This window comes from Amblyomma maculatum, chromosome 3 (assembly GCF_055883805.1).
Source record: "Amblyomma maculatum isolate TAMU_Amacu chromosome 3, ASM5588380v1, whole genome shotgun sequence".
NCBI lineage: Eukaryota > Metazoa > Arthropoda > Arachnida > Ixodida > Ixodidae > Amblyomma > Amblyomma maculatum.
Genome location: NC_139346.1, coordinates 172,561,665 through 172,575,971, shown reverse-complemented (window position 1 = coordinate 172,575,971; position 14,307 = coordinate 172,561,665). Strand labels below are relative to the sequence as shown.

Here is a 14,307-nt window from a genome sequence, read left to right as displayed (position 1 = left end):
ATCACGCTTTTCTTTTTAATAGGGGCAAGACCTCTCAGTTTCATGCAATGTTACTGCCTTGCTTGTGCCTGCATTACTTAAACTTAAGGTACGTACACACTGGCGGGAGAATGCGCACAGCGCGCCGCCAGCGGGAGGATGCCCGCGCGGCAGAAAGGCCACATCGGTTCCGCGCGGCGGCCGCCACAATAGTCACGTGACAGCGCTGATCTCGCCTTGTGTCCGACTACGCGAGCAGATCTGCGATTCTTTTTTCAGCCAGCAGACCGCATTCCAGCTTCTCGTTGTTTCTCGTCATCTACCGCAATGATCGTGTTTGCTCCACAGCACACCGCTCGACCAGTCTAAACAAGTGTACTGTCTTGTGTACATTCTTCCCGGCGTGTATGTTCGGCGGGCACTCAGATCCAGCATGAAAACAACTCGCCTGCAATGTCGATGGTTTGCCAATGATTGATGGTCAGATGATTTTCGTGTAAAGGGGAATAACCGAACCGTCTCGAGAAAGTGTTCCATAATGCACTCTGAGGCTCAGTTTTCAATGCGGAAACACAAAAACAATGTTTACTTTGTCGCAGCTGGCACGGAACGCTTGATTATGGTCTCGCTGCCGCCGCTGGAACTCAACTTCGGTAGTAGCCAGGGGGATGGTGATGCTAACGCTCACGTCGCTGAACCGGACGTCTCTCATTGGCACTCCCAATTCGCGGCACATGGCAAGCTACCGAAAATGGCTCCTCGACCCATTTGGCAGTGGCAGATCTACCCGCCGCCGCAGCAAGTATTGCGGCAAGCAGCTTGCCGCCGGTGGCATGCCGCGCGCCTTTTCCCACCAGTGTGTCCGTACCCTTACAACAGTTCCTAGCTTTCTTATTATGAGGGGTAGTTCAAAAGTGCCCTTATTCCTGAGCCACCTTCAAGTTTGGTCACTCTGGAGTGTGAAAAGACAAAAAAAAGTTTGAATCACAGCTCACATTCCTGGAACTGCTTCCGAAGCTGATCCATGTCTTCTTGCATGACCGTTTTCTGGGTGTTCAGTACGGCCACATACATTTCCAGATCGCTTCGGGACGCCTTCTCAGCCTGGAGCCCTTTGAACAAGCTGGTCAACTGCAACGCAGCGGAAGAACACTGTGATACATATCCCGCTGGGCTGCTTACAGGCTCTCAGATGCTATTTAGTTACCAACTACAATGATTAGCACCATATACAATTTGGCCTAATAGAGTTATTCAACCAGGTTTACCAAAGAAAATGAAGCCTATTGTAGGATATTCATAATCAACATCTGCAAAAAACATGGATGCCTATTGCAATTGTTAAACACAACCAGGCAGCCAGCAACTTTCTGCAAGACTCATTTTCACTTGAACACACTTCAGTGTTTCCTAACATTCACTAATAGTTTATTGAAAGAATGCTGCAGATTTAGACAAATCCAGAGAAAAAAAGAAGAAATGGAACTCTACAACCAACTGCCCAATTTGCACAAAATGCAGTGGCTTTTGCAGTCGGTTCAAATTTTTTATGAATGCAAAAAGTAAATTAAAAGCAGGTTCCTGTAAACAGAGTTTCTCCTTTGAAGACGAATGTTCAAAACCCCTCAGGCATGTCCCGTCTTTGAGAAACAAAAAATGTTCTGCCATTTGTGTAACCTCTAAACAAACATTCCGCACATGCGCCATATTGTGTATATACTAGTAATTTTTGTCCTTAACTGCGACACCTGCTCCGAAGAAATGGCCAAAGATCACACCACCATTCCAGACAACTGCAACAAGTGCAGCCTCAGTTGAAAGAAGCAAGTTACATACACACACACACACAAAAAAAGAAAGCTAAGAGACACTGCATTTCAGCAAGCTGTATCATGCTCTGAAGAAAGAAAAGAAGATGAATGGGCATTCATATAATGCAACGAGAGCTGCAGCCCTAGCTGTATTTGCGAGGGGGAGAGAGAACCATTAATGTGATCTACCAACGGTCCCACAGCAAATCACAAGCGATGTGACCTGACGATGGGTTACGTATCTTGCCATACAATACTTTTTTTCAGGCAGACGACTACCATAAGGTCTCGGGAAGGCGCCCCCATAATGAACAGCTAAGGAGAAAGCTGCACAACCTTGTCATCAAGGTGCGACAGGATTTCGGCAGGAGAGCTGCCCCGCACTGCATCACTCAATGTGCCAGAGCCAAGACCGTGCACGAGTCCCGTGAAGGCCGCCTCGTACACGTGCAGCTGCTCATCTGTGGACCGCAGCTTGTCCTTCAGGGCCTTGATCTCCTCTTCCAGGGGCACCACCAGAGACCGGAGCATCTCCGCATCCTCTTGCGCCTAGTTGAAAACAGGCGCCCCCTTACAGAAATGGCAGTGTGCCTCAAACATGAAACGCCAAAAAGAGAATGCAACTGCGCGAGTAACCTGTTCACGGCTGTCCAAAAAGGAACACCAAGGTCAAGCTGAATTTGACCATTAGGAATAGATTGCAACTTTTATCACGCTAAAGAGGCTCATTTCACTATAATGAGATATCTAATAAGCTGCAAAAGGTCCAAAAAAATGAAAGAGGCTGTTTCTACAAATATACGAAAATGAAGTCAGGAGAGACTTTTTTTTGTTGCACAGAATAGAAAACATATGCCCTATAATTAGGCAACTTATTAATCACCCCGGCTAGCGCAAAGTGGGCTAGAAACAAAATAAATATTGACTGGCAACTTATGCTTGAAACTTCTCGGCAAAGAAAACACTGTTTGCTACCAAAAGAACAGCCAGAAGATAGATCTGGCTGTAAGGTTTAATATCTGACCAAACAAATCAATGGAGTGATCAGGGAACCTGCGAAGGACGAATCGCAGAAGGTTCAAAATTCCCCTCTCGATTTCAGCAGCAAGACGAAATGGGAATTGCCCCAAAACACCTAAAAAGCAGGCCTTACATAATGTGAAAAAAAAAAAACACCAGAACCACAATGTCCTCAACGTTATGAGTCCCACTGATAGCAATCAAATGGAGCTGATAGTTGGCCTAGGAAAGAGGAAGTGGCGCCATTTACCTTCGAAGTGAAAGAAAAATACTGAACACTGTTAAAGAATTACAAACACCCATCACCAACTTCTTCCCCATCTGGAGCAAGAAACGCTCTCAATCATACTGCTGCATCGGACTTTAAAAGTGCCTGTAAACAGTACTGTCACAACCAGCTTCTCCTTCACTGGTTGGCTTCTACAACACATTACTCAGCACAGGAAAGATAACCACCGCTGTATAAAGCGTCATATGAACAATAAATGAACAAACATTGCGATTACAAAGGAACCACCACTACAAATTTTAAACGAAAAGTTCTGCCCATGTTTTAGAACAATGGCAACATTAGAATATATAGAAGACCAAGTTAATGAAGCCTGCTATTTGTACAGCCCACTTAATGGGGGAGAGGGCTAGAAATCACGAAAAAGAGACTTTTTGAAAACGACTGAAAAATTACAACCCATCTTTATTCATTCCATGGGTCATTCATTTCACTTTATAAAGTGCAAACGAGCCTAATAAATTCCGACTCGGTTCATTTTTTCGTTTTCTCAAAACAGATTTTTTATGGTTAGCTAGTTTATAACAAATATGCCTTCACATCTAGAGCAGAAAAAGGCATAATCTTTATTGTAGCATGCTCCTAGGTGATCAAACTATACAATGTCGGCAACAAATGTTTCATTTTATGCTTGCTAATTATTTTACATGCTCTAATTTAATTGCTCATCAACCGCTCTTTCTTACATTGAACATTAACAAGTTGTGATATGACTAATATTGCCTTGATAAAAAATGCAGTTCCTATGTTGTATTTCTCATAATATATAATACTATCTAGCCACACGTTAATAATATATTTCTGATTATTGGACTATTCACTACTGTTCCAATAAACAACGGAGTGAAAATGTCAAATAATATGAAAACTAAGATACATATCAGAAAAGTAATTACATATTTGAAATCAGCACAAGAAGTCTAATTACAACAGTGCCTTTTCATTGCGTTTTAAATTTTTAAAAATGTTCCAAGAGCCCTGAGAGAGATAAGACACGTGCAACGCGTACCAACACAAGAGCACAACTCACTCTTATTTCTGTTTAAATAAACAAGGACCAAGGAACATTGAAAAAATGCAGAAGTATTAGACTCACTTACGTCCAGCCACAGCTGCAAAACAGAGCCACAAAGCACAGCATTCACGACATGACACAGCAGCTTAGTGGAAAAGATGCCAAAAGCATCAACCATACTTACGTCCAGCCACAGCTGCAAACATGAAATGGAAACATATGAACTGGGTGCGATATTCTGTAAATGATATGCTTTATTAACCAGCAGGCTTGACAGCAGTGAATGAAGTGGCAGAAAATTGCATAACAAGCAACTTCAGCCATAACCAATGCAGCAAATGTTATGTTCCTTCAGAGCGAGGTTTTTGCCATAAGCGTACTGCGCGGAGCCTGAGTTTGAAATTCCACGCTCTTCTCAAGAGACGTGCTTACTGGGAGGTGCTGCCATCTTCTAGAACATGCCAGAAGTACTAAAATTGTCTGTGCTAACATCTCACGCAGGAAAAGAAAACTGACCGTTACAGACTTGTTGCTCGCTGTTTGAAGGAGGCATGCGCGCTCGCGATTTCGGCTTCTTCGCGCAATGCGCAGAATTTAACTTCTATCTTTGTTTAGAATGCTCGCGGAGGTCCGTGAAAATGTTCTAGGACTTATAAAAAGTGCTGCAATGTTGTTTACGAAACCACCATGCAGAAAAAAAAAAAAAGAAATCAGTATGATCTAGGGTGCTACGCGTGGCTTGCCGCAACTCACCCTCGTGGTTTCGTTTTCTCCGCGTGATCACTACAGAAACGTGAAAGTTGATCTATATCTCTTTTGGGACTCTAGCTGAAGCCCATGAAGGCTGATTTTTCTCTTTCGGTGCTCTCTCAGGTTAGTGACACTCATGGGGTGTCACTGCTCTCAGTTACGTCAGTTACATTGATGCAATGACTGTAATACTCTCCCTATATACTTTTTGCCTTTTAATCTGTCTGGACTATTCAGAATTTCGTTTGTTTAAAATCAGCAATAAAAAAATTTGACAAGGGAGTAAATTTTTTTTAGAAAATGTTCGACGCTCAAAAGGTCAAAGCACATTTTTTTGTATTTACACGAGAACATGCTAGGATGTGGAGAAATGATTCAGCTATTTACTTCCCTATTCTGAAAATTATGCACCTCGTCTACTATATCTACCTGTGCCAGCAAATCTAACCTGCACATGCACTTTCTGACAGCTGCTGTAAACCATGTGGCCAAGACATTGAATATTGCACAAGCCAATCGCAGTATGATAGGGCACTTCAGATTTGAGCTGAGAGCAGCTCAGGAAGTTGCAGCAAAGAGACATGGGATGCAGCAACCTCTGGCAAGAAATCACTGCAAGGCAATTCAATGACAAAGAGGAAGAGGCTGCTCAATCACAGTTTGCCTTCCGCTCTGATGTTTCAGCAAAATGTTTCAAACGAAAAATAAAAGTAGATGCAGAAAAGTTGCTCACCTTGCGCATGCTCTCCTCGAGGTTCTCGACAGAGTTGTCGCTGGAAGAGGAAAAGGGGTTAGGACTGAGATTGCCCACTTTCTGCTTTAGGGACTTGGTCACCACCGCCAGCACGCCTTCCCTTCATTGGGAGATGCAAAGTGGGGGAAGAAGGGAGGGAGGAATGACAGGTCGGAGAGAAAGAAGAAAGATGGAGAAAAAGTGGAGCCAGAGAAAGGGAACGAACGAAGGCATACACATACACACAGGGAATGAAGAGATGGGAGCCCAGAGCGAAGCCGAGCGGTGCATGGATGGAGGGAAAACAGGGAGTGAGAACGAGAAGAGAACAAGAAAGAGAAGAAAATACTATCAGAAGCAGACCTCACTGACCTCTTCAGCATTCCAAAGACACACACACAAATGAGCCCAAAGAGACACACACACGCATATGTTGACAAAGACAAGATGTGTACCAGACTGCCCACATGCAGAAGGTGGGATGTCAACAGGCTTTGTCTGTATTCAAACCCTGCACTTTCAAGAGGTATTACAGGGTACGATGAATTTCATACAACTGCATACCTGCCAACCAACCGAGGCCGAGAATAGGAGATTTTATTCACGCCAAGGGGGCCAGCAACCACCCTAAATTTTGTGGTGCACAATAGAGCTTTTCTTTCAAAGCGGAAACATTGCGGTCTACACCGGTGCCACACCGGGCCTTGCATTTGTTTTGGGAGCCTCATAAGGAGAGCGCCATTTTTCTGACCGCAGTCTTCTAGAATGCTGTGCCAGAAAACAAAACAAGCCACAGCCACTTGAACTTTGGCTTGATGCGGCTTTGAACATTTGCTTAGTCGATGCCGATGATATTACCGCAAGACATGATGGTGGTGCTAGCAATTACAATGTGGCTGCAGGTTCTGTGGGAAGTTTTTCGCAAAAACTACTTTTGCATAAAGTTCAAACAATCTTTAGAAGTCTCCCGAGCGATTTGGGAGGTTTGGCAGGTATGCAATTGCCGACTACATAATTAAAATGCGTAATTAGGTAGGCAATAAGACATTTTAGTTGTTTTTTTATGGTGTTACAATGCACGAGCCCAGCTACTGTTGGCAAACAATTAAGTGAAGCAAAATATAAAGCTCACAGAACCAATGATTAAAGAAAATTGGCTTTTGCGGGCTTGATGCAAGACATATGAGTGCAAAATACTAATCAAACTTTTTATTAGCAGTTATGAGACATGGGAGAGGCAAGCATGCCAAAGCTGCATTTCACGCTAACTGCATGCACCCACTCTCTTATCTATCCCAGGGAGCCCCTCTAGCTTATGCATGCCGTGCATAGACAGGAACTGGCACCAAGTGCCGCTTCGACACTTCACACACTGAAGTACTTAAACGTAAGCGTGTGAACTAGCCACTCTGATCACTGTCTATTTCGTAAAGCATTAGCAGTGCATTCAACTTCTGTGTCCAGTCTTTTGTTTTCCTTCACAAGATTTGTGCACTATGTATATCTCATTTCTTTCTGCTTCCAGCATGATTTGCAGCATATAGCTTTTTCGCGTGAGCTCGGCAGCAGCACATAACCTACTTCCATTCATGCTAAAACAGCCAAAATCAGTACCATCACAGCCAAGATCGCCTGTTGTGAAGCAATATTTCATGTGATGGCGTATACAACTCGTCCGGCCGAAAAGGCATCATCATCACCGTACCCCAGAATTTAGAAAAAACAGACACGTGATTCTGTATCAGAATCGTGATACAACCGTTCTTTGTACATAGTTTAGGGTGGTGTCATACCCTTTTGCGTCCCATTCAGCATCTGTCTGCTAGCCACGTTGGAGGTTAGTTTGAGACGTATTCAAGCGACAAGATATATACAGTGTTGCACAGAAGTGGGAAGGGCTACGTTTTTCTGTATAGAAATGCAAGCCTGACAAAAGTACTCACGCAAGCAGGAAAGCATATTAACGGGGTACCCTATGCAGATCTTGAAAGTAACTGCCGCCCCATCAGAAAATGCTGGCATCCAGTTTTGTCAATTTGCGTGGTCTCTCCATTTTTGCACAGCATAGCACCTCCAAATGTATGCCATTCACTGTAAGTGTATATGCCCACTCAGAAGCAAGACAGATCCTGCATGTTCCTTTCCTCAAACTTCAACTTTAGCCCTTTGCCAAACTCTGCGCCAGTCTCTAATTTCCAAAATTTCGCAGAGTGAAAAGGCAGCATTAAAAACATTAAGTCGCCGATTGTTTTTTCGGACTCGGAGGGCCCAGGAAATGGTCTGAAGAATTAAACCGTCCAAAAAATCTGCGAACCTGTAAGAAACTCCTTTGCTATGAAAAATCAGCTTTACAAATCACTTAGAACTCCATCACCCCTGACACTTCGTTTATATGTCAATAATAGAGAGTTATAGTCGTTATAGCATAATGTGACCTGCGTGATGTACTACTGCAATCTGCTTCTGCACCGTCCATACGCACGCGCTTGCACGATCCGATACGGCGGGTGCAACCACCAGTGCATGCGCACAGACTGGTGCCAAAGCGGCAAGTGTGCACGCCACCGGGAAGCATACAACTCGTAAAAGGCGATTACCACATAAGTTGTGGTGCCCCAAAGGAGCGGATTGTCTTATGCTGCAACCACTATAACCTTCCAGTTAGAACATCCCGGCCAGTCATGCTTCCCTCATGCCCATGCCACTTCACGACGTACTGTGACGCAGCTGCATGTCACGCTCATTCCACAAATTAATGCACGCACCGTGCAAAGCAATAAAGTTCAGTTTCCATGATTAACAATGGTAGCGAGGATCACAAAATGGAATTCATAGGAAAAAAGTGAGCGCTACAAGACTTCCGTAAATGCATCGCCCCCCCACTCCCCCCCCCCCCCCCTCTCCTTTTTTTTTTTTGTTTTTCCCCATAGCCAGTGGCAGTGTCTAAACGAGCCGTGGCAGAAGGTGCTCACGTTCCATTTTCAGTACAATTGCCAATCTCTGTAGGCTACCATGATGATGACGACGAGCGTCCCTTAATGACACTGCCTCAAATGGCAAAAATAAACAGAGCCAGGCTAGGCCGTCTGAATGACTCTGCTTCACCTAGCTTTCATGGCCGCGCAAAACCAGTTGGTTGCGACTAATATGACCCTTCATGTCTATGCCATGAAAAAAAAAACGAGCCTTTGGCCAAAAAACCAACTCCACAGTATTGTTGCTGCCAAAATTGGCCCGAAAAATCTAACTTTTGGACAACACGAGTCCGAAGTATGGGTCGTGAAAATGTACACATTCCAATGGGGCACGTGACGGCTCCTGAATGAAACCAGGAATATCGCGCAAGTCTGAATTATTGGAGTCCAAAAAATATGTCGGCTACTGCATCACATTTACTCTTAAAGCGAAGCTTAAGCATCCGCCTAATTTTTGCTGTTCTGTTCACATGTAGTAAAACCGCGATGGTACATGTATTAAGAAAACAGAAAACTGCAAAAAAATGTATTATCTGGGAAAATGTATGATCCAAACAGCCTGACCTTGAAAATATAACTGTTGACTGAGGTACCAAGGCATTTAGAATTGAAACTTTTACTGCATAAATGTGCAGATCAGCATTTACAAACATCAAGTATGCACAGCTCTATTTTTAGATCTCACAGAATTCAGTCCTTATTCGCATTGTCTTAAGCACGGAAGAGATTTAGTAAAAGATCTGGTTCGTAGAAGGCAATGACGAGCCAAGATGACTTCCTTGGTTGTTTCCAGATGCTGCGCTCCCTTACACCAGTCAGATGCGATGAAACTGTCGCAATGGCCTACAGCCACCATGTTTTTGCTTGTGCTGCAATCCCATGCCTGGTCCACTCGTACGAAAAACGAATACTAGTTGTAGTTATCAAATGGATCGCCCCTAAGCCTCTAAGACACCGGAAAAAAGCCACCGTGTCCCTTCTCATGAAATTTTTCGCCGGGAACGGGCGCCTCGTATGTTGGCTCGTTGGCTTTCTCCAACGCTTTCGCCCCTTTGCATGTAAGCACTGCAGAAAAGCAACTGGGGCAGAGGAGTGCAGCTGATCAGTTTTTCAGATCGCGAATGCTCATTAGCGCATGCCCTGTTGATCACAAAAACATATACGACCACAATTTTTGGAAATTTCGAACGTAGTAACCGGGAAATCGCGTTATCCGGGAACATATTAGCCTGGAGCAAAATAGTGTAACTCCATGGGAGACTTTTTACTGCCTGCGATTTTGAGCGTATGGTGTAAAATATTTTGCACATTCTTGTTGTTTCTTCATTTCTATTGGTACTCCAGCTCTCTTTGTGATCGAGCCGTTAACTATTATGGCATTTGGAACCTTGCTACCATTTGGTCTGCCGGCAGCGAAAATTAAAAGCTACGCCTATGAAGAATGCAAAAGTAAACTAAAAATACAGGATTACATGCCCCCTTCACCTTTTGCGAAAATTGCCACCCCACGAAAGGTGGTAAGAGATCTCCTCCTCCGATTACAATGGCTAGCACAGACACTCAATGTATGATCTCTCGGTGCGCAAACTATCAAAGCGGCACCAGATACTGATTTCATCAATGAACGGATGACATAAGATAGGCGCGAGATTACAGCACTACCATCAAGGGCAAAGAGAGTGGGTGTGTGCCATTAGATGACGTAGAACGCTGGCCTGCCATGCGTTCCCATGTCCTGCAGTATTGTGATCGAAACAGTAGATCCAGATGGCTCACTTCAATGACATGTCTGTAAAGATGTGTAGCTAGAACCCAACGGTAGTTGCAAGGCTGGCATGTTAAATGCATTTACGAGTGCTGAATGACTTGGAACCGCTGTACAGCCACAGTACTGGACCTAGTTGATGTTAAGTGAACACCATGCCTTGATGCACAGTTTCCACAAACTCTGCACATTGCATTACCGCTAGCAACACTGACCATTCTCAATCAAAAAATCAGAAAGTGCAAAGCAGTGAGACACAGTGAAAGAAGATGTGCAAAGTCTCTAAGAGCTGCTGCGGCAGCGATGGCCCCAACTGCCAAAAGAACTCAAGCAAGTCTTGTGAGATGTAGGCACGGCCCCCATATAGCCGCTGGTCTGGTCACAGGAAAAGCCGTAACATAAGCGTAGCTGCATAATAGCCCCTTTAACTGGGAGCCCGGTAAAACACTGGCAGAGGCGATTTCACTCCTAGAGATGACAGTTTTAAGCTCACCTGTCCTGGGCCTGTTGTGCCTTGAGCTCATGCAGCTCTTGCTCGAGCCTCTCGACGTGCTTCTTGTAGCGTGCCAGCTCCCTCTCGTAGCGGCCAGAGCTGTGCAGTGCCTCTTCAGTGTTCTCCTTGAGGATGTGCCGCAGGGAGGCCATCTCCTCGCGGTGTCTGCGCCGCTCAGACTCGAGCTCATTCTCTTGCTCGCACTGGGCCACGAGCAGCAGCGAGCGTGCCTCGTCTAGGTCCCCCTGCAGCACGCGGAGCTTCTCTGCCAAGACTTCCCGCTGCTGACGCTCGGCCTGGAGTTCCTCTGCGGGCAACGGAGCACGGCAGCATGAAAAAGCCACACTTGCTCCACAGTGGCCCTTTCTATTTTGTACAGCGTTGATCTGGGAGAGCGGCAAACACTGTTTTTAATAGCTTCAGCTTCAAAATATGTGATCAACGACGATCGGTGAGCTCTGCCATCACTGCTTCTAGTAAGCAGGGCGGATGATCGTGCTAGGTAGTGCTCAGCTGATATTAAGAGAGAGAGAAAGAAAGGAATAAACAACTGGTTTCTCTAATGTCAACTAGCAAAAAGGCAGCTTCCTCAGCTTCGAGAGAAGTGACCCGCAACTTTGAGGACTAATGCGGCAATGTTTCTCACTGCCAATTTATTTCAGTTGATAAGATTTTTCATGCGTTCCAGCCACTAGGGCAAAACAAAAATAAATCAATGAAAATGAATGTTATTCCAACTTAAAATATAAAATAATAATAATGGATCAAATTTCACTTCATTCGCAAAGCACCAAACTAAGGTGTACCGAATCAGCAGAAGCTTGCAAGCGATTACTGTATAACCAAGGCAACCTCTCCATCCATTTTTATTGTGTTCTTGTTACGCCTACAAGCCGCAAAAAGGATCGAGGACTGGGCAACTAACAGCTGGCGGGTGGGATCACAGCAAGGGGACGAATCCCTTTGGAGTTGGCAAGGTTGGGAAGCTGCCACTGGTTACCCCTGGTGCCCCCATCCCTTTTTTTCCCCTTCACACAATTGCCCAAAGTGTCCAACAATATATACCTTAAATTTCCAAGCAAGCGTCCCGGCCCATTCAAGTGCCCCCCCCTCCGCACTGTTAATTTCACATTTCCTCGCCATACCAAGTGACCCCTCCCCCCCCCCCCCCCCCCCAAACAAAACAGTCCAGAGTTGCTTAACCATATGATGTTTACAAAGCAGCTCTTTAGAAACAACTGTTTCTGCTCTCTCCTCTCTGCTGTCTCCAATGAGCTGTTTGCACAGCAATTTGCTACCTTCACATGCCACATTTATAAATAGCAGGCTATAATGTAAAACACAAGAGGGCACTATAACAAAGCTGACCTTAGTTTCTCACTTGCACTGCCATGTGCAAAGAGTATCTATAATTACAGAGTAGCTCTGCAGCAGACGTACCTTCTTTCTGCATAAAGAGTTCTTTAAACTTTGCCCTTTTTAGCCCAAATTCTGTCTCCATGGTTTCCTTCTCCTTGCGCAGCTGTACCAGCAATGGCCCCTCTTCCACATCTGGAAAAAAAATAAAATTATGGAGATTCAAAGCTGCTAAACCAAATGTGGAGCAAAAGCTTTTGCTGCGGGCGACCGAGCGTTGCATCGAACACAACCAGCATTTCGTTGACCGCACCAAAGTTCACCGGTGTCCTACGCAGAACCCACTTTCATGCCCGTTATGAACGTGCCTGCGTGGCGTAGGAGTAACGCGAATTCAAATGTCAAGGCAAGCTTATTCTAATGACACCATCCCACATGAAAGGAGAGACCCAAGTTGGCACTCTTTCAAGCACCGGTGAAATGTTCAAAAGTAGTGTAGGGTAGCTTTCGCTACAGAAGGTTTTATGGTTCATTGGGGTTCAACATACTAAAACAATTCAGGTTAGGACAGAAGCTATAGAAGAGAGCTCAAGGTAATCTTGGCTGCCTTGGGTTACGTGCACTGACAATTAACAGTGCAGTGCCATATTCATGCGCAAAACATACCTCCTGCTTCAGGACTGGAACAAAAATGACGGACGTTTCAACACTGCTAACACATAAAATGAAAATTCACGGCTTTGTGGAGTCTCCATAAGAATTATTTGGAGCTTCTGAACCACAGTCCACTCAGTTAGCAATAAGTGAAATTTATCATTCTTAACAGAGCAGCTCATTACTACACTCCTAATGAACAAAATGTGCGAGAGAGGGAAATGCTGTGCAATGCCAAGTCTGCAACAAGAGCAGCACATAAAATAAATGAGCCATGGATGCAGTTAAATGCAGCGGTATTACATAGCATACATGCATTTCTGCACTTCACCACAACCGAAATATAGCCTGCTGCAGGCAGGTGCAATCCGGCAACTGTCAACTTGAATACAAATAAGAAGGAGGGCAAATCATTCGCAAATATCACATTCTCGAAATTCATGGTGCAATATCATTCACTAATTACTTTGAAGATCACATTCCTTGAAGGATCTCTGAGAATGAATATAAGCTGCAGAAAGCACAGCAAGCACTTTACTCTTGAAAGCTAAACTGCCCAAAGAATAAACAGCAGAGTAGAAATGAGTTCCTGAACTCTTACGTTATAAAGAATTTTGTGATTTTTTTTTTCTTTTTTCGCGAATTACATTAAGTTCAAACATCCCTACAGCTTGCCTGTAAATAGCCCATTGTGTGTTTAGCTACATGGGAAAACACCTTATCTTTATAAATGGCTTTTACCGCAATGGCAAGTAGCACAACTGTAATGAAACCTGTGTTTCCGTGCACCGTGCACACTGATCTACAACTAATAGGTGAGTCTATATGCCCTGAATGTCTCAGTAGTGCTAAAACACACCAGCTTGCTCCGTTTTCACAGGTATTGCAAAGCACAAAAATTTGCAGATGATCATTGATATTCATATGGCATGTACGCAAGAGCAGCATGATAATTAATTAATTGAGACACGTTTATTGACAACCCTGAGTCATACACTTTTGCTTCTGGCCCCACCACAGTCACGGCGGTCGAGGCGGGTGCTGGTTTGATTTTCTTTGACATCTGCCATAAAGCTTAGCTCTGGGGGCTAAGTCAAAAAACTCTCCGAGCTTTGCCCAGAGCATAGCGACGGCCGCGTTGTCGAGAGATAGCGGAACAACTCAGTCAATGAAGCTGACCGGGGGGGTGGCAATTGGAATTTCGGCGAGAGCCCCGACTCAAATGCCAGAATGCTCTTGGCGGTCACATGCTTTGTGGGCAGCGGCCGCTGAACTTCGGCAGTGACAGCGTGATAAAGTAATTGCAAACAATGAGCTGCAAGAAGGCGTCACAGATGACAGCCGTTGCCGAAAGGAAACTTCTGTGCACTGGAACATCTAGCTAGCCCCATTTTCGCAGACAGTACGAAAACTACAGTTTCGGTTCCTGTGTAATTTACATTTTTCGCCAGGCAGCGATGTAGAAAA

General features: G+C 44.6%; 1 protein-coding gene across 3 annotated transcripts in view; it reads right to left on the bottom strand.

The window, feature by feature from the left end:
* LOC146196952 (rab GTPase-binding effector protein 1-like) overlaps positions 1 to 14,307 on the bottom strand; it is a 56,940-nt gene that overhangs the window by 40,388 nt on the left and 2,245 nt on the right. For 2 of the 3 annotated variants that reach the window (XM_084598672.1, XM_084598673.1), the window contains exons 2-6: positions 12,271 to 12,381; positions 10,831 to 11,137; positions 5,598 to 5,718; positions 2,127 to 2,339; positions 975 to 1,110 (exon numbers count right to left, since the gene is read on the bottom strand). In XM_084598672.1, the coding sequence (XP_084454798.1) occupies positions 975 to 1,110; positions 2,127 to 2,339; positions 5,598 to 5,718; positions 10,831 to 11,137; positions 12,271 to 12,381 (888 nt within the window). The remainder of the gene's footprint in view (positions 1 to 974; positions 1,111 to 2,126; positions 2,340 to 5,597; positions 5,719 to 10,830; positions 11,138 to 12,270; positions 12,382 to 14,307) is intronic. The other variant, XM_084598674.1, reaches the window with a different exon arrangement.